Source organism: Nesoenas mayeri, assembly GCF_963082525.1.
Source record: "Nesoenas mayeri genome assembly, chromosome: 31".
Lineage (NCBI taxonomy): Eukaryota > Metazoa > Chordata > Aves > Columbiformes > Columbidae > Nesoenas > Nesoenas mayeri.
Genome location: NC_137567.1, coordinates 271,273 through 296,130, shown reverse-complemented (window position 1 = coordinate 296,130; position 24,858 = coordinate 271,273). Strand labels below are relative to the sequence as shown.

Sequence of the window (24,858 nt, the reverse complement as noted above, 5' to 3'; positions counted from 1 at the left end):
TGGGACATGGCACCTTGGATTTTGGGGACGGGGCGCGTCCGGATTTTGGGATGGGGTGCGTCAGCATTTTGGGACACGGCGCATCAGAACTTGGGGACATGGTGCCTCGGAATTTTGGGAACGGGAGGCATCAGGATTTTGGGAACGGGGCGCCTTGGAATTTTGGGACAGGGTGCCTTGGGATTTGGGGACGGGACACCTTGAATTTGGGGCCGTGTCGCCTCGGAATTTTGGGACAAAACGCATCGAAATTTGGGATGGGAGGCATCGAAATTTTGGGATGCGGCGCCTCAACTTTTGGGATGGGCCACGTCGGATTTTGGGACCCAGCACATTGGGATTTGGGGATGGGGCGTGTGGGATTTTGGGGACGGGGCGCATCGCCTTGACATTTGGGATGTGGCACCTCAATTTTGGGACACGGCGCCTTGGATTTTGGGGACGAGGTGCGTCCGGATTTTGGGATGGGATGCGTCAGCATTTTGGGACGCGGCGCCTCGGAATTTTGGGACGGGAGGCATCGAATGGTTGGAAACGGTCCCTCTAAAGAGCTGAATTGCCCTTTTTCCCCTTGAAAATCAACTTTCCCACCTGCGCCCAAGGGGTGGAACGAGTTCCGTGTAATTTGGCGACACCTTAACGAGGATCTGTAATTAGCGCCCAAAGGCACCTCTGCCCCCAATATGGAGTTTACAACAGATTTCTGCCTCAAAACGAGGAATTTGTGCCTTAAATTTGTCCAAATTGCGCTCAGATTGTCGATGTTAATTATCAACGTTGCCACGTCGGTGCTAATTACCTTATTGCAAGAAACATCACAAAATAATCAATTAAAGTCACTTGCCGTTCAATCAATTGAATTAATCCTTTGAGTCCTGGTGTTCAGGACTTGTCAGGATCACCGATATATTCTTAATGTTCTTAAATTAAGCACAATATTAATTCCTGATATTTAGTACATTTGATCGCTGCTTAACGAAGAATTCGGTGACGAGGACAAGAATTAATTAAGAAAGATCTAAACTACCCATCGCTGTTATTTTAATGTATTTACGGAGACAATTCCCAACATTGTGCTGCTCCCAACCCCCCGGCGGGATCGTTTGTGCTGAATTGGGTGTAATTAGGGTTAATTAGGGCACCTGGGGGAAGGTGTTGCCCATGGGATAAAGTCTCATCTTTCCTTGATTTAAACCCCTCTTTTTCCTATAGAATCACTGGGAAAAAGGGTGATAATTAGATTTATTATCCTATTTCTAACAGAATTAAAGGTGAGAGCGCAGGATAAAGGTAAAAAGGACCTTTTGCTGCTCCGTCGCGGCCGGAAGAATCCGCTGTACAAACCCTATGGGGTTACAAGATTCCAGCTGGTTTGTGCTGCCGTGTTTGCATTGAGGGTTGGGTGGTTCGTTGAGGGTGTCATGGAGACACCCCAGTTGGACGCCTGTACCGAGTGCAGTGCCCCAGGGGTCTATATTATTCAGTATATCCATCAATGATTTGGATGAGGGAATAGAGAGTGTCACCCAGTTTGCTGGTGCCACCAAGCTGGAGCAGCGGTGACACTGGGAGCTGTGCTGCCATCAGAGACCTGGACAGGCTGGGGAGGAGAAATGCAATGAAACAGAACAAGTGTAGAGTGTTGATGTGGGCAGGAACAGCCCCAGGGTCCAGTATAGGTTGGGAAATTATATATTAGAGAGCAGCGTAGGGGAAAGGAAGCTGGGGGTCCTGGGGACAGCAGGGTGACCATGAGCCAGCACTGGGCCCTTGTGGCCAGGAAGCCAATGGGACCTGGGGGGGATCAGAAGGGGGTGGTCAGTAGGTCAGAGAGGTTCTCCTGCTCCTCTGGTCTGCCCTTTAGTTCATATACTATCAGGATATAGTTGGGGAACATATATATATGTACATGTATAATATATACAGCCATAGCACCCTGAGAACGCCCCATCTCATCTGATGTGGGAAGCTAAGCAGGGTCGGGCCCGGTCAGTGCTTGGATGGGAGACCAATGGTATCTGGGGTGGATTAGAAGGGGGTGGTCGGTAGGTCAGAGAGGTTCTCCTGCCCCTCTGCTCTGCCCTTGAAAAAAGGGTTTAGTTCTGATACTATCAGGATATACTTGAGGAACGTATACATATACATATATATAATATTTACAGCCATGGCACCCTGAGAACACCCAATCTTGTCTGATGTTGGAAGCTAAGCAGGGTCAGGCCTGGTTAGTACTTGGATGGGAGACCACTGGAAGACCAGTGGTACCTGGGGTGGATTAGAAGGGAGTGGTTGGTAGGTCAGAGAGGTTCTCCTGCCCCTCTGCTCTGCCCTTGAATAAAGGGTTTAGTTCAGATACTGTCAGGATATACTTGTGGAATATATATATGTAGACATATATATAGTCTATTCAGCCATAGCACCCTGGGAACGCCCCATCTCATCTGATCTGGGAAGCTAAGCAGGGTCAGACCCGGTCAGTGCTTGGATGGGAGACCAGCTGGGAACAACACTCCAGATGTGGCCTCCCCAATGCAGAGCACAGGGGGAGCATCACTGCCCTTGTCCTGCCAACTACGCCATTTTGGATCCAGGACAGGCCACCATTGGCCTTCTTGGCCACACTGGTGGCTCATGTTGAGCTTCCCGGCCATTAGTCCCCCCAGGTCCCTTTTGGCCACTCTGTGCCCAGCCCGGAGCGCTGCAGGGGGGTGTTGTGGCCACTTGGCCTTGTTGAACTTCATCCCATTGGGTTCGGCCCATTCTCCGGTCTATCCAGATCCCTCCTGCCTTCCAGCAGCTCCACACTCCCCCCAACTTGGTGCCATCATGATGGTCTCAATCCCCTCATCTAAATCATCGCTAAAGACCCAACACCGCCCCCTGGGGGACACCACTGGTGACATGCACCCCCATTCTCCCACACTCATATTGAGTACAGAAACTGCACAGTCGCAGTTCTGCAAGGAGAGATACACGTGCAAACATGCACAGGATATTACACGTGCTTATGTGGAAGCGCGGGAGGAAAATACACTCGTGATTAGGCGAGGATTAATTTATATATGTATTGAGCATGGAAAGTACGCATGCAAATGTGCACAGAAAGTATAAATACACGTGCAAATGTGGAAGCACGGGAGGAAAATACACTCACGATTAGGCGAGGATTAATTTATACATGTATTGAGCATGGAAGGTACGTGTGCAAATGTGCCCGGAAAGTATAAATTCACGTGCAAATGTGCATGGAATATTACACGTGCTTATGTGGCAGCGCAGGAGGAAAATACATTCGCGATTAGACGAGGATTAATTTATACACGTGCTCGTATTGAGCATGGAAAGTATGTGTGCAAATGTGCACGGAAAGTATAAATACACGTGTGAATGTGGAAGCACGGGAGGAAAATACACTCGTGATTAGGTGAGGATTAATTTATAGACGTGCTCGTATTGAGCACAGAAAGTACGTGTGCAAATGTGCGTGGAAAGTATAAATACACGTGCAAATGTGGAACCACGGAGGAAAATACACTCGTGATTAGGCGAGGATTAATTTATACACGTGCTTGTATTGAGCACAGAAAGTACGTGTGCAAATGTGCACGGAAAGTATAAATACACTTGCAAATGTGGAAGCACGGGAGGAAAATACACTCACGATTAGGTGAGGATTAATTTATACATGTATTGAGCATGGAAAGTACGTGTGCAAATGTGCACGGAAAGTATAAATACACGTGCAAATGTGGAACCACGGAGGAAAATACACTTGTGATTAGGCGAGGATTAATTTATACACGTGCTTGTATTGAGCACGAAAAGTACGTGTGCAAATGTGCATGGAAAGTATAAGTACACGTGCAAGTTTGGAAGCACGGGAGGAAAATGCACTCGTGATTAGGCGAGGATTAATTTATACATGTATTGAGCATGGAAAGTACACGTGCAAATGTGCACGGAAAGTATAAATACACTTGCAAATGTGGAAGCATGGGAGGAAAATACACTCACGATTAGGCGAGGATTAATTTATACATGTATTGAGCATGGAAAGTATAAATACACGTGCAAATGGGGAAGCACGGAGGAAAATACACTCGCGATTAGGTGAGGATTAACTTATATATGTATTGAGCATGGAAAGTACGTGTGCAAATGTGCACGGGAAGTATAAATACACGTGCGAATGTGGAAACACGGGAGGAAAATACACTCGCGATTAGGCGAGGATTTATTTAGACGTTCTCATATTGAGCACGGAAAGTACGCATGCAAATGTGCACAGAAAGTATAAATACACGTGCGAATGTGGAACCACGGAGGAAAATACACTCGCGATTAGGCGAGGATTAATTTATGTATATATTGAGCATGGAAGGTACGTGTGCAAATGTGCCCGGAAAGTATAAATTCACGTGCAAATGTGCATGGAATATTACACGTGCTTATGTGGCAGCGCAGGAGGAAAATACATTCGCGATTAGACGAGGATTAATTTATACACGTGCTCGTATTGAGCATGGAAAGTATGTGTGCAAATGTGCACGGAAAGTATAAATACACGTGTGAATGTGGAAGCACGGGAGGAAAATACACTCGTGATTAGGCGAGGATTAATTTATACACGTGCTTGTATTGAGCACAGAAAGTACGTGTGCAAATGTGCACGGAAAGTATAAATACACTTGCAAATGTGGAAGCACGAGAGGAAAATACACTCGTGATTAGGCAAGGATTAATTTATATGTGTATTGAGCATGGAAAGTACGTGTGCAAATGTGCACGGAAAGTATAAATACACGTGCGAATGTGGAAGCACGGGAGGAAAATACACTCGCGATTAGGCGAGGATTAATTTATAGACGTGCTCGTATTGAGCACGGAAAGTACGTGTACAAATGTGCACGGAAAGTATAAATACACATGCAAATGTGGAAGCACGGGAGGAAAATACACTCATGATTAGGCGAGGATTAATTTATATATATATTGAGCATGGAAGGTACGTGTGCAAATGTGCACGGAAAGTATAAATACATGTGCGAATGTGGAAGCACAGGAGGAAAATACACTCGCGATTAGGCGAGGATTAATTTATACATGTATTGAGCATGGAAGGTACGCGTGCAAATGTGTGTGGAAAGTATAAATACATGTGTAAATGTACACGGAATATTACGCATGCTTATGGGGAAGCGTGGGAGGAAAATACACTCGCGATTAGGCGAGGATTAATTTAGACGTTCTCATTGAGCACGGAAAGTACGTGTGCAAATGTGCACGGAAAGTATAAATACATGTGCAAATGTGGAAGCACAGGAGGAAAATACACTCGCGATTAGGCGAGGATTAATTCATACACGTGCTCGTATTGAGCACGGAAAGTATGTGTGCAAATGTGCACGGAAAGTATAAATACACGTGCAAATGTGGAAGCACGGGAGGAAAATACACTCCTGATTAGGCGAGGATTAATTCATACACGTGCTCGTATTGAGCACGGAAAGCACGTGTGCAAATGTGCACGGAAAGTATAAATACACGTGCAAATGTGGAAGCACGGGAGGAAAATACACTCCTCATTAGGCGAGGATTAATTTATAGACGTGCTCGTATCGAGCACGGAAAGTATGTGTGCAAATGTGCATGGAAAGTATAAATACATGTGCAAATGTGGAAGCACGGGAGGAAAATACACTTGTGATTAGGTGAGGATTAATTTATAGACGTGCTCATATTGAGCACGGAAAGTACACGTGCAAATGTGTTCAAACCATCTTTTGGGGACTATCTTATTTTTAGACGGTGTCAAAATGAGCGAAAGGTTGTGAAAATAGATCTTTGCTTAACAAATCGTCGTCGTAACATGACCCGGGATGACTTGGAGCTCTTAAATGTGGTTTGACGTTCTCTTCTGATCAAACGGTTTTGCTTTGAACCGATTTTACCATCCTCCAGGTTTTCAGCTGGTTTGGTTTTAATCTCGGGGCGGATTTAATTGCTTGAGAACGCCGCGTTTTGCCCACTTTGCAAACGTTTCTGGTTTCCTTTCGCTTTTCCCCGCTTGGTTTTGCGATGATCTTGGCTTATCCTCCATTCCTGGGCTCCCCGTCGGGATTTGGGGGGAAAAGCGGCTGTTTCGGGAGCCCCGAATTGTGCGGATGGTGAAAACACACAAAGAACGTGGGCGGGAGTCACCGCTAAACCGAGACTAAAGCTTCAGAGCCTAAAACATGCATCCCAAAATTCAACACTTAGATTTTTGTAGGTAGGAAAACGAGGCAAAAGAGCTTTTCCAAAGAGAATCATTGATAAGCCCAGCTTAAGACTGAGGTGAGTTTAGGCTCCGCATCTGAATATAGGATGATAATCCTGACTTTTTTAGCAGGAAATTGCCTTTTAGCTGTCAGTTTTAAGCCTGGTTATTGATCAGATACGCTGAGGTGTCCATCAAGAGCTTAGGTTTAAGCGTTGCCTCTTAAAACCAAGCTTAAAGGAGGTGGGTGACCCGTCTGTGGATTAAGAAACTCAAGATAAGTCCAGGAGCTTGTGGTGGAGGAAGAGTCACCATTTTGCTTTCCTACAAATGCTTAAAGTTTAAGCTGAGCTTAAAGTTAAAGTTTAAGGTCAGCTTAAACTTTAAAGCTGAGCTTAAAGTTAGTCAGAGCTGTTAAGCTGGGCCTTCTCTGGCCTCTTTCTGGACGTGCTGAATTCCTTTCGTAGGGGGCAAAATGTCGCATCTTCCGTATCCCTGAAAGTGAAATTAAAGTGTTTTTTTAATTGGTTTAATTAATTTATTGGCTCTAATACGCGAGGAGCTGGTTTTGGAGGATTTAACAGGTATTTAGTGCCTATTTAACGAGCGCAAACGACAGTAAATGACGTTGATATTAAAAAGACGTCGTTTGTGGTTACAATTGTCTTCCTACAAGCTTAAATTTTTGGTGATTTTGGGCAATTTGGGGTGATTTCCTTGAAAATCCAAAGCGGGAACAACGGATCAATCGCCGCTCTGGCCTCCAGGCGTTAAGGCACTAAGCTGGGCTTTGAAACACTTAAACCTGCGTTAAACCCAGGCCTTGGGACCGGCTTAAGCTGGGAAGGCCTTTCTGGGCTGGAAAGATCTTTTTGGGCCGTAATTCTGGATTAACGGGTGTTTCTTGTCCTTCCAGATCTTTCTTTCGATAGTCGCGTCGAAAATGAAGGTCAGAGGGTCGAGCTGGTGAAGAACCCAAAGGATCGACTCCCATTTCAGGTAATTCTTCTCAGTTTCAGTCCTTTGCCCACAAGTGGGAATTATCTTTATCGCCGGCGTTTCGGGGCAGAAACGGCTCTTTTTGGGGGTCAGCGGAGGGACCACAGGAATTAATTAATTAGAGCTGCGCTCGTTATCTCGGGCGCTTCAGATTGAGTTTGGTCCCGTACGAGCCGCAGCAAATGCATCCACGGATTGGCCAGATTTACCGATGGGGTTAAATGAACTTCCAGCTTCGTTAACGCTGGATCCAAGTTGATGGTCCTGATGCTTCGTTAGATGATGGATTCAAATCCGCTTTCCGGAGGGAGACGGTTCCGGCAGCGAAAATGGAGCCGTGGGTTGCACAGTGGACATCTGCTCCACCATGGATCTCCATGGGGACATGTGCTCCGTCATGGACTTCATGGGTGCAGGGACGTGTGCTCCATCGTGGACCTTCATGGGTGCAGGGACACGTGCTCCATCGTGGACCTTCATGGGTGCAGGGACACGTGCTCCATCGTGGACCTTCATGGGTGCAGGGACACGTGCTCCATCGTGGACCTTCATGGGTGCAGGGACATGTGCTCCATCGTGGACCTTCATGGGTGCAGGGACGTGTTCCATCATGGACTTCATGGGCTGCAGGAACATCTGCTCCACCGTGGTCTTCACCATGGGCTGCAGGAACATCTGCTCCACCGTGGTCTTCACCATGGGCTGCAGGAACATCTGCTCCACCGTGGTATTCACCATGGGCTGCAGGAACATCTGCTCCACCGTGGTCTTCACCATGGGCTGCAGGAACATCTACTCCACCGTGGTCTTCACCATGGGCTGCAGGAACATCTGCTCCACCGTGGTCTTCACCATGGGCTGCAGGGTGGACATCTGCTCCATTGTGGACCTCTGTGGGCTTTCAGGATGGACATCTTCTCCACCGTGGATATCTATGGGCTACAGGAACATGTCTTCCACCATGGTCTTCACCACAGGCTGCAGGGTGGATGTTTGCTCCACTATGGACCTCTGTGGGCTTCAGGATGGATGTGATCTTCACCATGGGCTTCAGGGTGAACGTCTCCACCATGGATCTCCATGGGGTGAAAGGGCTTTTACTCCACCATGGTGTTCACCATGGGCTTCAGGGTGGACATCTGCTCCACCATGGGTCTCCATGGGGTGAAAGGATGTGTTCCACCGTGTCCTTCACCGTGAGCTGCAGAGTGGATGCTTGGTCCACCATGAACCTCCATGGGCTTCAGGATGGACGTCTTCTCCACCATGGATCTCCATGGGCTGCAGGGACATCTGCTCCACCACGTTCTTCACCATGGGCTGCAGTGTGGATGTTCGCTCCACTATGGACCTCCATGGGCTTCGGGGTAGATGTCTGCCCCACCGTGGTCTTCACCATGGGCTTCAAGGTGGACGTCTCCACCATGGATCTCCATGGGCTTGTAGGAACATCTGCTCCACCACGTTCTTCACCATGGGCTGAGGAGTGGATGTTTGGTCCACTTTGGACCTGCGTGGGGTGAAAGGGCATCTGCTCCACCATGGTCTTCACCACGGGCTTCAAGGTGGACGTCTTCTCCACCACAGATCTCCATGGGCTGCAGAACATCTGCTCCGTGGGTTCCAGGGTGACCAACCAGCTCCACCGCGACCCTCTGGGTTTGGATGATGCTGGAGGGTGTTGGTGGGACCTCATATTCACATCACTTGTACTGGGGGCACCTCTTGATCCCACTTGATGGCAATTCAGCCCTTAAGCCTGGCTCAGCCCTTAAGCCTGGCTCAACCCTTAAGCCTGGCTTAACGCTCCAGCATTGGTTTAAATCACCCTTTGTGAACGGGGTGAAGGAGCCGCTCAGATATTCACCGACTCAACCCAACATGATTTCCGCGCCGGCTTCTACCCCCGCAATCCATAATGTTGGTGATAAAATGATGGATAAACCGCTTATCGCGTCATCGACCCCCTCGGGATCTCAGTGTGTAAGATATTAATTGATTAAAGTCGATTATTGTCCAAAATACATCGAAATGTTGGCCCCCCTTTTTGTCCCTCCCCCTCCCCCCCCCCCTTTTTGTGTACGTGTCCCCCCTTTATTGTGTGTCCCCCCCCCTTTATTGTGTGTCCCCCCCCCTTTATTGTGTGTCCCCCCCCTTTATTGTGTGTCCCCCCCCTTTATTGTGTGTGTCCCCCCCCTTTATTGTGTGTGTCCCCCCCCTTTATTGTGTGTCCCCCCCCTTTATTGTGTGTCCCCCCCCTTTATTGTGTGTCCCCCCCCTTTATTGTGTGTCCCCCCCCCTTTATTGTGTGTCCCCCCTCCTTTATTGTGTGTCCCCCCCCTTTATTGTGTGTCCCCCCCCCTTTATTGTGTGTCCCCCCCCCTTTATTGTGTGTCCCCCCCCCTTTATTGTGTGTCCCCCCCCTTTATTGTGTGTCCCCCCCCTTTATTGTGTGTGTCCCCCCCTTTATTGTGTGTGTCCCCCCCTTTATTGTGTGTGTCCCCCCCTTTATTGTGTGTCCCCCCCCTTTATTGTGTGTCCCCCCCCTTTATTGTGTGTCCCCCCCCTTTTATTGTGTGTGTCCCCCCCCTTTTATTGTGTGTGTCCCCCCCCTTTTATTGTGTGTGTCCCCCCCCCTTTATTGTGTGTGTCCCCCCCCCTTTATTGTGTGTGTCCCCCCCCTTTATTGTGTGTGTCCCCTCCCTTTTATTGTGTGTCCCCCCCTTTTTTTTGTGTCCCCCCTTTTTTGTTGCCCCCCCCTTTCCCTCCCCTGTTCCTCCCATTTTTTGCCCCCCCCTTTTTGCCTCCCCTTTATTGTGTTGTGTCCCCCCCTTTATTGTGTTGTGTCCCCCCCTTTGTTGCCCCACCCCCTTTCCCTCCCCCTTTCCCCCCCTTTTTGCCCTTATTTTTTTGGCCCCCCCCCCCCTTTTTTTTTGCCCCCCCCCCCCCCCACTCTATTTCTGCCCCGCCCCCCCTTTTCCAATCTGCCCTTAACAGCCGAATTTCAGGAAGGAATTTGCCCTGAGAGCAGAAAACCACCCACACAAACCTTCCCCATCGGTGCCGCTCCCACGGTCCCCCCGTCCGGCGCCTGGTGTCCGTCCCCCCGTCCGGCGCCTGGTGTCCGTCCCCCCGTCCGGCGCCTGGTGTCCGTCCCCCCGTCCGCCGCCGTACGTCCGTAACAGCCGATCCCTGTTGTTCCCAGCAGGCCCGGGACCCGAAGGCAGCTGTGCCTGCACCCGCAGGACATCGATGGACAAGCCAGGCGACCTCTGACCGCGCATCGGCTTCTGGGGCTAAATCCTATGGCAATGTATCCCACAAGGTACATTTGTTAGGCGAGAGCATCCCTTTAGTACCGGGCTTAGTAAAACCAGCGCCGAGCCCCAGATAGTTAAACCCGACGTCCAAAGCTCCAAATCTGCGCTGCTAGCGGTCGGTGTTGGGTTTAGACCAGCACCAACAACAAATTTAAGCGGGAGTTTAAGACTGATGTCAGGATTAAGACTTTGAGGTTTTATTAGCACTGGAGGCCCAAAGCGAATCGATGACCCCTCGATGAGAAACGTTTTCTTCCTCGTTTTCCTCCTCACTTTTCCCCCGTATCACTCGGAACTGGTGACTACCGAGGCTCTCGCACAATATAGAGTGATCTTTAATTAATAGCTGCGTGTTTTCTCTAATTTATAGCTGCGTTTCTTAAGCTTAAGACGGGCTACATGTGCTTTAGCTTATCTACCTAAAAATGATCCGTCTAAGTTATCGATTTATCTGCCTAAGGATGATTTATCTACCTAAGGATGATTTGTCTACCTATAGATGATTTTTATCTACCTAAGGATGATTTATCTACCTAAGGATGATTTATCTACCTAAGGATGATTTATCTACCGAAGGATGATCTTTGTAAAAATTATATCTAAATTTATATCTAAATTATATCCACCGCAATATTGTCTACCTAATTATCTGCCTAAACACGGTCAACCTAAGGATTAGCTACCGAAACAATCTACCTAATGTTATCTACCTAAATTATCTACTTAAAGTTATTATCCACCTAGACTGTCTACCTGAATTAGCTACCTAAAGATTATCTACTTAATTAACGACCTGGAGATTATCTACTTAAATTAACTACCTAAAGATTATCTGCTTAGATTAACTACCTAAAACTCAGCTCAGCGCGCACCCAAAAAGCAGATTTTTGGCGTTAAATTGGGGCGGTTGTTGCCACCGAGGAGCTGCCGAGCGTTGGCCAACACCAACTCAACTCCTCATGGTGTCGGCAAAGCCAACCTGGGGCGTTTGGCTCGTTAGAGCCTCGTTTAGAGTTAACGAAGACTCTTCATAGAGAATAAAGACTATTCATGGAGAGCGAAGACTCTTCATGGAGAATGTAGACTCTTCATGGAGAACGTTGTTGAGTAGATTATGTAAGAACAGGTCTAGAACAGCGTAGAATGTTCGTTACGTTTGGAACGTTGACATGATTTGTTGTGGCAACAGCGCTGTCGCTAAGGCCTGGTTGCCCAAGCTAGTCTGGTTGAGTTTCACCAGTTTAAGCTGAGCTTTGTACCCAAAGCCGTATTTGAGGTGCCCTCATGTCTCCACAGGGTGTCCGGTGAGGAATGCAATGGGATCAACAGCATGTCGACGGAAAGCGGCCCCGGAACGAGACTGAGGAACCTGCCGGTGATGGGGGATGGACTGGAGACCACCCAGATGTCCGCGGCGCAGTCGCAGGCTCAACCGCAGCCCGGCGGCGTGGTCGGCGTGAACCCCCCTCCACCGGAGACTTCCAACCCTAACAAACCCAAGCGTATGACCAACCAGCTGCAGTATCTGCTCAAGGTGGTGCTGAAGACGTTATGGAAGCACCAGTTTGCGTGGCCTTTCCAGCAGCCTGTGGACGCCGTCAAGCTGAACCTCCCCGTGAGTAGAGCTGGAGGGAGAGCGAACAGGGATGGAGACCGGGGGTGGATGAGGGGAGAGCTTCTTGCTCATCTTGGGGCTCAAAATGGCGCCAGAATTGCCTCAGGGCTCAAAATGGCGCCAGAATCACCTCAGGGCTCAAAATGGCGCCAGAATCACCCCAAGGATCAAAATGGCGCCAGAATCACCTCAGGGTCAAAATGGCACCACAATCACCTCAGGGCTCAAAATGGCGCCAGAATCGCCTCAGAGCTCAAAATGGCGCCAGAATCACCTCAGGGTCAAAATGACGCCAGAATTGCCTCAGGGCTCAAAATGGCGCCAGAATCACCTCAGGGTCAAAATGGCGCCAGAATCACCTCAGGGCTCAAAGTGGCGCCAGAGTCACCTCAGGGCGCAAAATGGCGCCAGAGTCACCTCAGGGCGCAAAATGGCGCCAGAATCACCTCAGGGTCAAAATGGCGCCAGAATCACCTCAGGGTCAAAATGGCGCCAGAATCACCTCAGGGCTCAAAGTGGTGACCCCAGGGGTGGCGAGATGACCTCAGGGCTCAAAATGCCACTAAAATGACCTCAAAACACAAAATGGCGACCTCAGGGATATCAGAATCACCTCAGGGCTCAACATGGGGCACCAGGGGCACCAACATCACCTCAGGGCCCAAAATGGCGCCAGAATCACCTCAGGGCTCAAAATGGCGCCAGAATCACCTCAGGGCCGAAAATGGCGCCAGAATCACTCGATCTTAAAGGTCTTTTCCAACCCAAATCATTTAACGATTCTCAATTAGCTGTTTTAAGACAAAACAGCTCTAAATATATAATCTATTACCCCGCCATTAAGCTATTTAATACCGTCGCAGCAGGAACGAGGACACGGAGAGCACCGATTCTTTATCAACGGACTTTCCAGCCCTTAATCTCCATAAAAACACATATTTGGGGTGATTTTTGCCTTCCCACACCCACAATCTCCCTCTTTGCCCTTTGCAGGATTATTATAAGATAATTAAAACTCCGATGGATATGGGAACAATAAAGAAACGCTTGGAGAATAATTACTACTGGAACGCTCAAGAATGTATCCAGGATTTTAACACCATGTTTACAAACTGCTACATCTACAACAAGGTACAAAACGATCCCGCGACACCGAAGTTATCAAAGAAATACTTAAAAATTGGGTCTGCGCTTCGTATTTTGTGACAAAGGCGATTTGAGGCTGGTTGGAAACTGGGATCTGGTGGGGGGCAAAGATTTCTGGTCTGATAGGGATGAGGTTTCTCATCTGTGGTAGGAATTGGGGTAAGGAAACCGGAGCCTCGAACCGTCGTTATCTGGAGATTAGGAAACCCAAATGTAACGATCAATACAGATGAGATCTCCGATCGAATAGAGATCAGATGTCTAGTCTAGAATAACTACAGATGTCTAGTCTAGAGTAACTACAGGTATCTAGTCTATAATACATCTGGATGTCTGGTCTAGAATAACTACAGGTGTCTGGTCTAGAAGACATCTCGATCTCTGGTCTATAATAACTACAGGCGTCTGGTCTAGAAGACATCTCGATGTTTGGTCTAGAATAACTACAGATATCTAGGCTAGAATAACTACAGATGTGTAGGCTAGACTGCATCTCGATGTCCGGTCTAGAATAACTACAGGTGTCTAGTCTAGACTACATCTCAATGTCCGGTCTAGAATAACTACAGGTGTCTAGTCTAGACTACATCTCAATGTCTGGTCTAGAATAACTACAGGTGTCTAGCCTAGACTACATCTCAATGTCCGGTCTAGAATAACTACAGGTGTCTAGTCTAGACTACATCTCAATGTCTGGTCTAGAATAACTACAGGTGTCTAGTCTAGACTACATCTCAATGTCTGGTCTAGAATAACTACAGGTGTCTAGTCTAGACTACATCTCAATGTCTGGTCTAGAATACAAATCGGTTTCTAATCCCAAACGCAAACCAGTTTCCAATCCAGAATGTGAACCGGTTTCCAATCCAGAGCACGGCTCGATCTCTAATCCAGAGCACGGCTCAATCTCTAATCTAGAGCGCAAACCAACCGATTTCTAATCCGGAGCACGTCTCGCTTTCTAATCCGGAACACACCTCAATTTCTAATCCAGAACACGTCTCACTTTCTAATCCGGAACACACCTCAATTTCTAATCCAGAACACACCTTGATTTCTAATCTATATTATAGATTAGATTAAGAAAGCCTGAACACAGCACTGTCTTAATCTGTAGATTAATAAAACCTGAGTGTAACACCATCTACAGCACAGTCTATAACACGGATTAGACTTCTGATCTAACCCAGATTTGATTTCTAATCTAGAACATAGATCAAGCAAACGGAAACATTGCACTCTATAGGTTTAAAAAGCCTGAAGGCAGCATCTGTAGCAGCAAACCCCTTTATTTATATCGAGATATATGTTTCCATATATACGTCTGGCTTAATTTGCCGTGTGTCCCTTTCCCGCAGCCAGGGGATGACATAGTCTTAATGGCGGAAGCTCTAGAGAAGCTTTTCCTGCAGAAGATCTCGGAAATGACGCAGGAGGAGACGGAAATCGTTATCGCGCAGACCAAGGGGAGGGGGCGCGCGAGGAAGGATCCAGGTACGGCCCCCGCGTCCATCCCGCCGTTAAGCCGGGCTTAGCGTGGCGCCTGGTTTGATCCGGACTCGACTTGGGGGGTTTAATGGGGGTGTTAGTTAAAGCCAAGCGTCGTTCCGGGTGTTCTCAGCGCCTCGTTTGATTGCGTTGAATGGCGAAGGGGAAGGGAAGAAAGGAAGGGGAAAGAAAGGGAAAAGGAAAAGGAAGGGAAGGGAAAAGGAAGGGAAGGAAAAGAGAGGCAAGGGGAAGGAAAAGGAAGGGAAGGGAAATGAAGGGGAAGGAAAAGGAAGGGAAGGGGGAAGGGAAGGGAAAAGGAAGGGAAGGAAAAGAGAGGCAAGTGGAAGGAAAAGGAAGGGAAGAGAGGGAAAAGGAAGGGAAGGGAAGGAAAAGGAAGGGGAAGGAGAAGGGAAGGAAAATGAAGGGAAAAGGAAGGGAAAAGGAAGGGAAGGGAAGGAAAAGGAAGGGGAAGGAAAAGGGAAGGAAAATGAAGGGGAAGGGAAAAGGAAGGGAAGGAAAAGGAAGGGGAAGGGAAGGGAAAAGGAAGAGAAGGGAAGGAAAATGAAGGGGAAGGGAAAAGAAAGGGAAGGAAAAGGAAGGGAAAGGGAAAAGGAAGGGAAGGAAATGGAAGGGAAGGAAAGGGAAAGGAAGGGAAGGGAGAAAAAGGAAAGGGAAGGGGAAGGAGAAGGGAAGGAAAGGGAAAGGAAGGGAGAAAAAGGGAAGGGGAAGGAGAAGGGAAGGAAAGGGAAAGGAAGGGAAGAGAGGAAAAGGAAAGGGAAGGGGAAGGAGAAGGGAAGGAAAATGAAGGGGAAGGGAAGGGAAAAGGAAGGGAAGGAGAAGGAAAAGGAAGGGAAGGAAAAGGAAAGGAACCAAAAGAAGGAAAGGAAAAGAGGGATTCCCCCTCCTGGGCCAGGGAAGGGGCCTTAGGCCTGAGCTCGAGCTTTTTCCGGGCAGGTCTTGTTACCGTTTTTGGCTCCGTTTTGCCCAACGAGCCATCAAAACAACCCTCACGAAGGAAAAACGCGGCCGGTGTTCATCCCCGTTCGGTTCCTCGAGAGCCGCAAGTCGGCCATTAAAACAACACGAACCTTCATCGAGCAGCCTCGTTCCAAAACACTTAATTGCTTTTCCCCTCCAATTAACGCCGTTTGAAGCGCGCAACCATTTCCTCTGTGTTTTCTCTCGCCAGTGACATCCAAACCGGGATCATCGGCCGTTCCCAACGCCACCCCGGCCTCCTCCCCGGCGCAGCCGCCGCCGCAGCCCCTGGCGGCGCCGCCACCGCCGCACCCCTTCCCCCCCGTCACCCCCGACCTCATCGTCCCCGCGCCCGTGATGACGATGGTGCCTCCGCAGCCGCCCGCGCCGGCCCCCCCGGCCCCCGCGCCGCCCGCCCCAGCCCCCCAGCCCCTCCAACCGCACCCGCCCGTCATCCCCACGCCCGCCCAGCCCGTCAAGGTGAGTCTTCCCTTCATTACCTTAACGACACGGGCGCAATGACCCAAAAATCCATGTTTTGCCAATGATTCTTTGCGTTGAGTGGAAAAGGTGCTGCGGTGGCTCTCTGAGCCGGCCTAAAGTTAAACTTGACTCATAGCGCCTGCTTAAAACCTTCCTTGAGCTTTGCGCGACTCAAGGGTTCAGTCTTGACTCGCGCCATTGACTTTTGTTGGTGGAGATGAGATAATCACAGAATCCCAGAATGTCGGGTTGGAAGGGACCTCAAAGCTCATCCATCCAACCCCCCGGAGCGGGAACACCCAGCTGAGGTGACACAGGAACGTGTCCCTGTCCTTGAACTTGAACTGAGGGGGCAGAACTAGACGCACTATTCCAGATGTGACACACTATTCCAGATGTGGCCTCCCCAGGGCAGAGCAGAGGGGCAGGAGAACCTCTCTGACCTACTGAGCACCCCCTTCTAATCCCTGCCAGGTCCCATTGGCTTCCTGGCCACAAGGGCCCAGTGCTGGCTCAGCCCACAGCACCCGCTATTCCCACCTGGTCTCCCATCCAAGCACTGACTGGGCCCGACCCTGCTTAGCTTCCCAGATCAGACAAGATGGGGCATTCCCAGGGTACTATGGCTGTATATATTATATATGTATATATGTGTGTTCCCCAAGTATATCCTGATAGTATCTGAACTAAAGGGCAGAGTAGAGGGCCAGGAGAACCTCTCTGACCTACTGACCACCCCCTTCTAATACACCCCAGGTACCATTGGTCTCCCATCCAAGCACTGACCGGGCCCGACCCTGCTTAGCTTCCCACATCAGATGAGATCAGGTGATCTCAGGGTGCTATGGCTGCATATATTTTATATATATATGTTCCCCAAGTATATCCTGATAGTATCAGAACTAAACCCTTTTTTCAAGGGCAGAGCAGAGGGGCAGGAGAACCTCTCTGACCTACCAACCACCCCCTTCTAATCTCCCCCAGGTCCCATTGGCTTCCTGGCCACAAGGGCCCAGTGCTGGCTCATGGTCACCCTGCTGTCCCCAGGTCCCTTTCCCCTACACTGCTCTCTAATATATAATTTCCCAACCTATACTGGACCCTGGGGCTGTTCCTGCCCACATCAACACTCTACACTTGTTCTATTTCATTGAGTTTCTCCTCCCCAGCCTGTCCAGGTCCCTGATGGCAGCACAGCTCCCAGTGTCACCGCTGCTCCAGCTTGGTGGCACCAGCAAACTGGGTGACACTCACTCTATTCCCTCCACCAAATCATTGATGGATGTACTGAATAATATAGACCCCTGGGGCACTGCACTGGATCCAGGCCCCAACAGGACTCTGCCCCATTGCCCACAACTCTCTGGCTTCTTCCCTCCTGGTTTTTACGTAGAGCTTAACAAATCTCGGTATTAGTGTTGGAGCCCAAGCGCCGGCAAATCCGGCGAGAAACGCGACACCGGGTGTAAAATTGCCTTTGTCCTTTGTTTTGTAGACAAAAAAAGGGGTGAAGAGGAAAGCAGACACCACGACCCCCACCACCATTGACCCGATCCACGACTCCTCGTCGCTCCCCGCCGAGCCCAAAGCCACCAAATGCGGCCCGCGGCGGGAGAGCAGCCGCCCGGTAAAGCCGCCCAAGAAGGACGTTCCCGACTCCCAACAACACGCGGCGGAGAAGAGCAGCAAGATCTCGGAGCAGTTGAAATACTGCGGCGGGATCATCAAGGAGATGTTCGCCAAGAAACACGCAGCCTACGCTTGGCCATTCTACAAACCCGTGGACGTGGAGGCGCTGGGGCTGCACGACTATTGCGACATCATTAAACACCCCATGGATCTGAGCACCATCAAGGTAAGTCGGACGTTCGGGGCGGACAGACGGACAAAACTACTCAATACATACAAACCAACCCTGTTATTATTCAAACCCTAGAGAACGGAAACCACAGGAATGCGGAGATTTGATTTAAAACACCATTTTTGCAGCTTTTCTGCCCAAATCGGGCTTGTCTTAAGCACACGTAGTTCCCTCCACTTCCAAATCGCTTTGTTTTGATGAGCGGCTGCAAATTAATCACCCTCGAAATTCCCCTCGAAATGTTAATTAATCATCGCGCTCGTTGCGTTTGCAAATTGCAACATCGTCCCAGTTTGCCCTCAAAATGCTCATTTTTCGTTCCAAATCTGAACTTTTAAGTCAGGAAACCTTAATTCCTTACGTCAAAATGCACGGCTTTTTAGTTATCAATTATTAATTCGTTATTTTGAAGGTTTTAAGTTTAATTACCAAATGCTAAATGGCGATTTAGAAGTTGTGAGTTTTTTAGTTACCGAACCTCAATTCGTTATTTTGAAGTCGTTAATATTTTAGCGACCAAACGTTAATTTACGATTTAGAAGTTGTTATATTTTAGCTACCGAACCTTAATTGATGATTTTGAAGTCGTTAATGTTTTAACTCCGACTCCTTCGCCCACGTTGGGTTTGGTTTTAAACCCTTGATGCTGTTCAGAAGGAAACGACATGTTCTCTGTGACTCCTTTGGGTCAAAACCAACCAATTTTGGTCAAAAGAAAGACTCATTTTGGTCAAACTACTAATTTTGGTCAAACGTGCCATTGTTCTTTTGACCCAAATTAGTTGTTTTGTTGCCCAAAATCAGTCGCTTTTGACCAAAATGAGTCATGGAGCGCACATCGGCCTCTTCTGAACCGCATCGAGGACGCCCGTAGGCTGCTCTAATCTTCATAAACCATCTGCAATCCTTCATTTGACCCAAATTAGTTGTTTCTTTGACCCAAATTAGTTGTTTCTTTGACCCAAATTAGTTGTTTCTTTGACCCAAATTAGTTGTTTCTTTGACCCAAATTAGTTGTTCCTTTCACCCAAACTAGTTGTTCTTTTGACTAAAATCTGTCATTCCATTTAGGGCCCTGAGGTGATTCAGGCGCCATTTTGACCCTGAGGTTATTCAGGCGCCATTTTGAGCCCTGAGGTGATTCAGGCGCCATTTTGAGCCCTGAGGCGATTCTGGCGCCATTTTGAGCCCTGAGATGATTCTGGCGCCATTTTGAGCCCTGGGGTGATTCTGACGCCATTTTGATCCCTGGGGTGATTCTGACGCCATTTTGATCCTTGGGGTGATTCTGGCGCCATTTTGATCCTTGGGGTGATTCTGGCGCCACTTTGATCCTTGGGGTGATTCTGGCGCCATTTTGATCCCTGGGGTGATTCTGACGCCATTTTGATCCTTGGGGTGATTCTGGCGCCATTTTGATCCTTGGGGTGATTCTGGCGCCACTTTGATCCTTGGGGTGATTCTGGCGCCATTTTGATCCTTGGGGTGATTCTGGCGCCATTTTGAGCCCTGAGGTGATTCTGGCGCCATTTTGAGCCCTGAGGTGATTCTGGCACCATTTTGATCCTTGGGGTGATTCTGGCGCCATTTTGAGCCCTGAGGTGATTCTGGTGCCATTTTGAGCCCTGAGGTGATTCTGGCGCCATTTTGATCCTGAGGTGATTTTGGGGCCATTTTGAGCCCTGAGGCGACTCTGGCGCCACTTTGATCCCTGAGGTGATTTTGGGGCCATTTTGATCCCTGAGGTGATTCTGGTGCTATGTTGATCCTTGGGGTGATTCTGATGCCATTTTCATCCCTGAGGTGATTCTGGTGCCATTTTGAGCCCTGAGGTGATTTTGGGGCTGTTTTGAGCCCTGAGGTGATTCTGGCGCCATTTTGATCCTTGGGGTGATTCTGGCGCCATTTTGAGCCCTGAGGTGATTTTGGGGCCGTTTTGAGCCCTGAGGTGATTCTGACGCCATTTTGATCCTTGAGGTGATTCTGGCGCCATTTTGAGGCACTTGGGGGTCGCTCCTTGGTTCTCCTGCCCCTCTGCTCTGCCCTGGTGAGGCCACATCTGGAATAGTGTGTCACATCTGGAATAGTGTGTCCAGTTGTGGCCCCTCAGTTCAAGGACAGGGACATGTTCCTGTGTCACCTCACCTGGGCGTCCCTGCTCCACAATGGATGATTTTCGAGGTCCATCCAGCCCCTGCCATGCTGTGATTTGCACCTTTTCTCTCCCATTTAGTCCAAACTGGAGAACCGGGAGTACCGAGACGCTCAGGAATTCGCCGCCGACGTGCGACTCATGTTCTCCAACTGCTACAAATACAACCCGGCCGACCACGAGGTGGTGGCCATGGCGCGGAAACTGCAGGTAAGGCTGCGATCTGTCCACTCGCCGCCTATTTATCCAGCCTAAAACCCATCAAATAACACCAAAATTGGTCAACGTGGTGGATAACGGTGCAAAAACTCATCCTTTTTGCCATGGAAGTGATGCAACATGGCCCTCGCTCCGCCCAATTAGCCTCTTTAAACTCATTATTTCATCCTTTTTTGTGTCCTTTGAGGGTATAGGGAGGGAAAGCGTGGCTCCAAAATGATGCTTTTTCGCCCAAAAAACACCTAGGGGGGAGGGGGGGATTAGAAGGGGGTGGTCAATAGGTCAGAGAGGTTCTCCTGCCCCTCTGCTCTGCCCTTTAGTTCAGATACTATCAGGATATACTGGGGGAACATATATATATATAATATATGCAGCCATAGCACCCTGAGATCACCTGATCTGGGAAGCTAAGCAGGGTTGGGTCCGGTCAGTGCGTGGATGGGAGACCAGTGGTACCTGGGGTGGATTAGAATGGAGTGGTCAGTAGGTCAGAGAGGTTCTCCTGCCCCTCTACTCTGCCCTTTAGTTCAGATACTATCAGGATATACTTGGGGAACACATATATATACACATATAATATATACAGCCATACAATGGTGAGAACGCCCCATCCCATCTGATCTGGGAAGCTAAGCAGGGTCGGGCTCGGTCAGTGCTTGGATGGGAGACCACTAGAAGGCCAATGGTATCTGGGGTGGATTAGAAGGCGGGTGGTCAGTAGGTCAGAGAGGTTCTCCTGCCCCTCTACTCTGCCCTTTAGTTCAGATATTATCAAGATATACTTGGGGAACATATGTATATATATATATATATATGTATATACATACATACATATATGTGTATATATATATGTATATACATACATATATATATATATACACATATATAATATATATAGCCATAGCACCCTGGGAACGCCCCATCTTGTCTGATGTGGGAAGCTAAGCAGGGTCGAGCCCGGTCAGTGCTTGGATGGGAGACCAGGTGGGAATAGCGGGTGCTGTGGGCTGAGCCAGCACTGGGCCCTTGTGGCCAGGAAGCCAATGGGACCTGGAGGGGATTAGAAGGGGGTGCTCAGTAGGTCAGAGAGGTTCTCCTGCCCCTCTGCTCTGCCCTGGGGAGACCACATCTGGAATAGTGTGTCACATCTGGAATAGCGTGTCCAGTTGTGGCCCCTCAGTTCAAGTTCAAGGACAGGGACACGTTCCTGTGTCACCTCAGCTGGGTGTTCCCACTCCTGGGGGTTGGATGGATGAGCTTTGAGGTCCCTTCAACCCCTGACATTCTGGGATTCTGTGATTCTGTGAATTAATTAATAAAAAAGCCCCAAAACTTAACGCACGCTCCACAAAATCATCTCAATTCCGTCTTTTCTTATTAAAGAAATAATTTATTTGTGTTTAATAACTTCATTGGGACATGTGTGATACAAACCAGACGGCCCCGGAGTCCCCTATCAAGAAGCATCATTTGCTGGTGATAATCACTTTCTGATTCACGGAAAACAATAATTAGGTTATAAATAATCACTAATTATAGTGATTCAGTGATAATTACAGCGTGTGCGTCCGTTGTCCCAAATTGGTGCCGTTCCTGGCAAATCTCGTCTATTCCTCCCGTGTTTTCCGCTCGTTTTCACTGAAATTTAAGCCCAAGCGCGTCGATGAATTTAATGGTGTTTCTAATTAATTTAATGGCGTTTTTAATTAATTAAACGGCATTTTTGAAACAAATTTAAGCAGCAAAATATCTCCGGCGCCCGGAAAAGGGAAAAAAAACCCCGAATTAAAGTGGGAGGAGTTGAGCCCATTCATGAAGTGGCAACTTGGGGGGAAACGTGGGGGATTGGGTGCAAGTGGCACTTGGTCCCTTCAAGGAACCGGCAAAATACGCTATAACGTTTCCTTGAGATGAAATCAGTGGTGCTGAGGGATAGAACCGGGTCTAAATGGAGCCAGGCTGTCAGTAAAGCCAGGTCTAAATGCAACCAGGATGTATATAAAGACAGGTCTAAACACAAGCAGGTTACAACACAACTAGGTTGTAAATAAAACCAGATCTGAACACAACCAGGCTATAAATAAAACCAGGTCTAAACACAACCAGGTTAAAACACAACCAGGTTGTAAATAAAACCAGATCTGAACACAACCAGGCTATAAATAAAACCAAGTCTAAACACAACCAGGCTCTAAACGCAACCAGGCTGTCAATAAAACCAGGTCTAAACCAGACTCTAAACACGACCAGGCCGTAAGTAAAAGCAGGTCTAAACACAACCAGGCCGTAAGTAAAACCAGGTCTAAACACAACCAGGCCGTAAGTAAAAGCAGGTCTAAACACAACCAGGCCGTAAGTAAAAGCAGGTCTAAACACAACCAGGCCGTAAGTAAAAGCAGGTCTAAACACAACCAGGCCGTAAGTAAAAGCAGGTCTAAACACAACCAGGCCGTAAGTAAAAGCAGGTCTAAACACAACCAGGCTGTAAATAAAGCCAGGTCTAAACACAACCAGATCTAAACATAACCAGGCTGTAAATAAAGCCAGGTCTAAACACAACCAGGTCTAAACATAACCAGGCTGTAAATAAAGCCAGGTCTAAACACAACCAGGCTGTAAATGAAGCCAGATCTAAACACAACCAGGTTAAAACACAACCAGGTTGTAAATAAAACCAGATCTAAACATGACCAGGGTGTAAATAAAACCAGATCTAAACACAACCAGGCTGTAAATAAAACCAGGTCTAAACACAACCAGGTTTTAATACAATGAGGTCTAAATACAACCAGGCTCTAAATAAAACCAGGTCTAAATACAACCATCTCTAAACACAACCAGCCTTTAAACACAACCAGGTCTAAGTAGGACCAGGCTCTGAATAAAACCATCTTGGAGACCATGAAAACTCCAGGAGAGTTGGAGGTTTTGAGGGTGGGACCCCCCATCACCGACCCTGGTGTCACTGACCTCCCATCACCGACCCTGGTGTCACTGACCCCCCATCACCAACCCCGGTGTCACCGACCCCGGTGTCACTGACCCCCCATCACCGACTCCGGTGTCACCGACCCGGTGTCACTGACCCCCCATCACCGACCCTGATGTCACCGACCCCCCATTACTGACCCCGGTGTCACCGACCCGGTGTCACTGACCCCCCATCACCGACCCCGGTGTCACCGACCCCAGTGTCACCGACCCTGGTGTCACCGATCCCGGTGTCACCGACCCTGGTGTCACTGACCCCTCATCACCGACCCTGGTGTCACTGACCCCGGTGTCACCGACCCCCCATCACCGACCCCAGTGTCACCAATCCCGGTGTCACCGACCCTGGTGTCACTGACCCCCCATCACCAACCCTGGTGTCACCGACCCCCCATCACCGACCCCGGTGTCACCGACCCCGGTGTCACCGACCCCAGTGTCACCGAGCTGGTGTCACCAACCCTTGTGTCACCGACCCCCCCATCACCGACCCCAGTGTCACCAATCCCGGTGTCACCGACCCTGGTGTCACTGACCCCCCATCACCGACCCTGGTGTCACCAACCCTGGTGTCACCGACCCCGGTATCACCGACCCCGGTGTCACCGACCCTGTCCCCATTTCTCCCCCATTTTCCAGGACGTGTTCGAGATGCGTTTTGCCAAGATGCCGGATGAGCCCGAGGAGCCGGCGGTTCCGGCCTCGTCGCCGGCCGCGCTGCCCCCGCCCGCCAAGGCCACCGTCCCGTCCTCCAGCGACAGCAGCAGCGACAGCAGCAGCGACAGCGACAGCTCGTCCGACGACTCGGAGGAGGAACGCGCCCAGCGCCTGGCCGAGCTGCAGGAGCAGGTACGCGCGGCCCCGGCGCTCGACTTGGCGCCGGTTGTGTCGCAAAATGGTTGGGGAACGCAGAGGAGTTGGTGGTGGGGTGTGTGTGTTCCGGGGGGACACACGAGAGGGGTTGCGAGGGTGGGAATTGGCTGCCTGTGGTTGGGTGGGGAATCCAGAGCGGGAAGGAGAATCTGAGTGGGCAGGACAAGGCAGGAGAATCTGGAGCAGGCAAGAGAATCTGGAGCAGGCAGATTAATCTGGAGCGGTCAGGAGAATCTGAGTGGGAAGGAGAATCCGGAGCAGGACAGAGAATCCAGAATGGGCAGGACAAGGCAAGATAATCTCGAGTGGGCAGGAGATTCCAGAGCAGGCAGATTAATCTGGAGAGGTCAGGAGAGTCTGAGTGGGAAGGAGAATCCGGAGCAGGCAGATTAATCTGGAGCGGTCAGGAGAATCTGAGTGGGAAGGAGAATCCAGAGCGGGCAGGAGAATCTGAATGGGAAGGACAATCCGGAG

The 24,858-nt window shown here is 49.3% G+C and overlaps 1 protein-coding gene across 6 annotated transcripts in view; it reads left to right on the top strand.

The window, feature by feature from the left end:
- Positions 1 to 24,858, top strand: part of BRD4 (bromodomain containing 4) — a 62,833-nt gene that overhangs the window by 9,269 nt on the left and 28,706 nt on the right. For 4 of the 6 annotated variants that reach the window (XM_080361340.1, XM_080361341.1, XM_080361336.1 and 1 more), the window contains exons 2-10: positions 7,176 to 7,258; positions 10,467 to 10,583; positions 11,875 to 12,193; positions 13,187 to 13,324; positions 14,698 to 14,833; positions 16,017 to 16,285; positions 17,784 to 18,143; positions 20,383 to 20,511; positions 24,151 to 24,360. In XM_080361340.1, coding sequence (XP_080217466.1) covers positions 10,564 to 10,583; positions 11,875 to 12,193; positions 13,187 to 13,324; positions 14,698 to 14,833; positions 16,017 to 16,285; positions 17,784 to 18,143; positions 20,383 to 20,511; positions 24,151 to 24,360 — 1,581 coding nt within the window. In that variant the 5' untranslated portion in view covers positions 7,176 to 7,258; positions 10,467 to 10,563. Of the gene's footprint in view, positions 1 to 7,175; positions 7,259 to 10,463; positions 10,584 to 11,874; positions 12,194 to 13,186; positions 13,325 to 14,697; positions 14,834 to 16,016; positions 16,286 to 17,783; positions 18,144 to 20,382; positions 20,512 to 24,150; positions 24,361 to 24,858 lie in introns of all 6 variants that reach the window. The other 2 variants (XM_080361338.1, XM_080361339.1) reach the window with 1 other exon arrangement.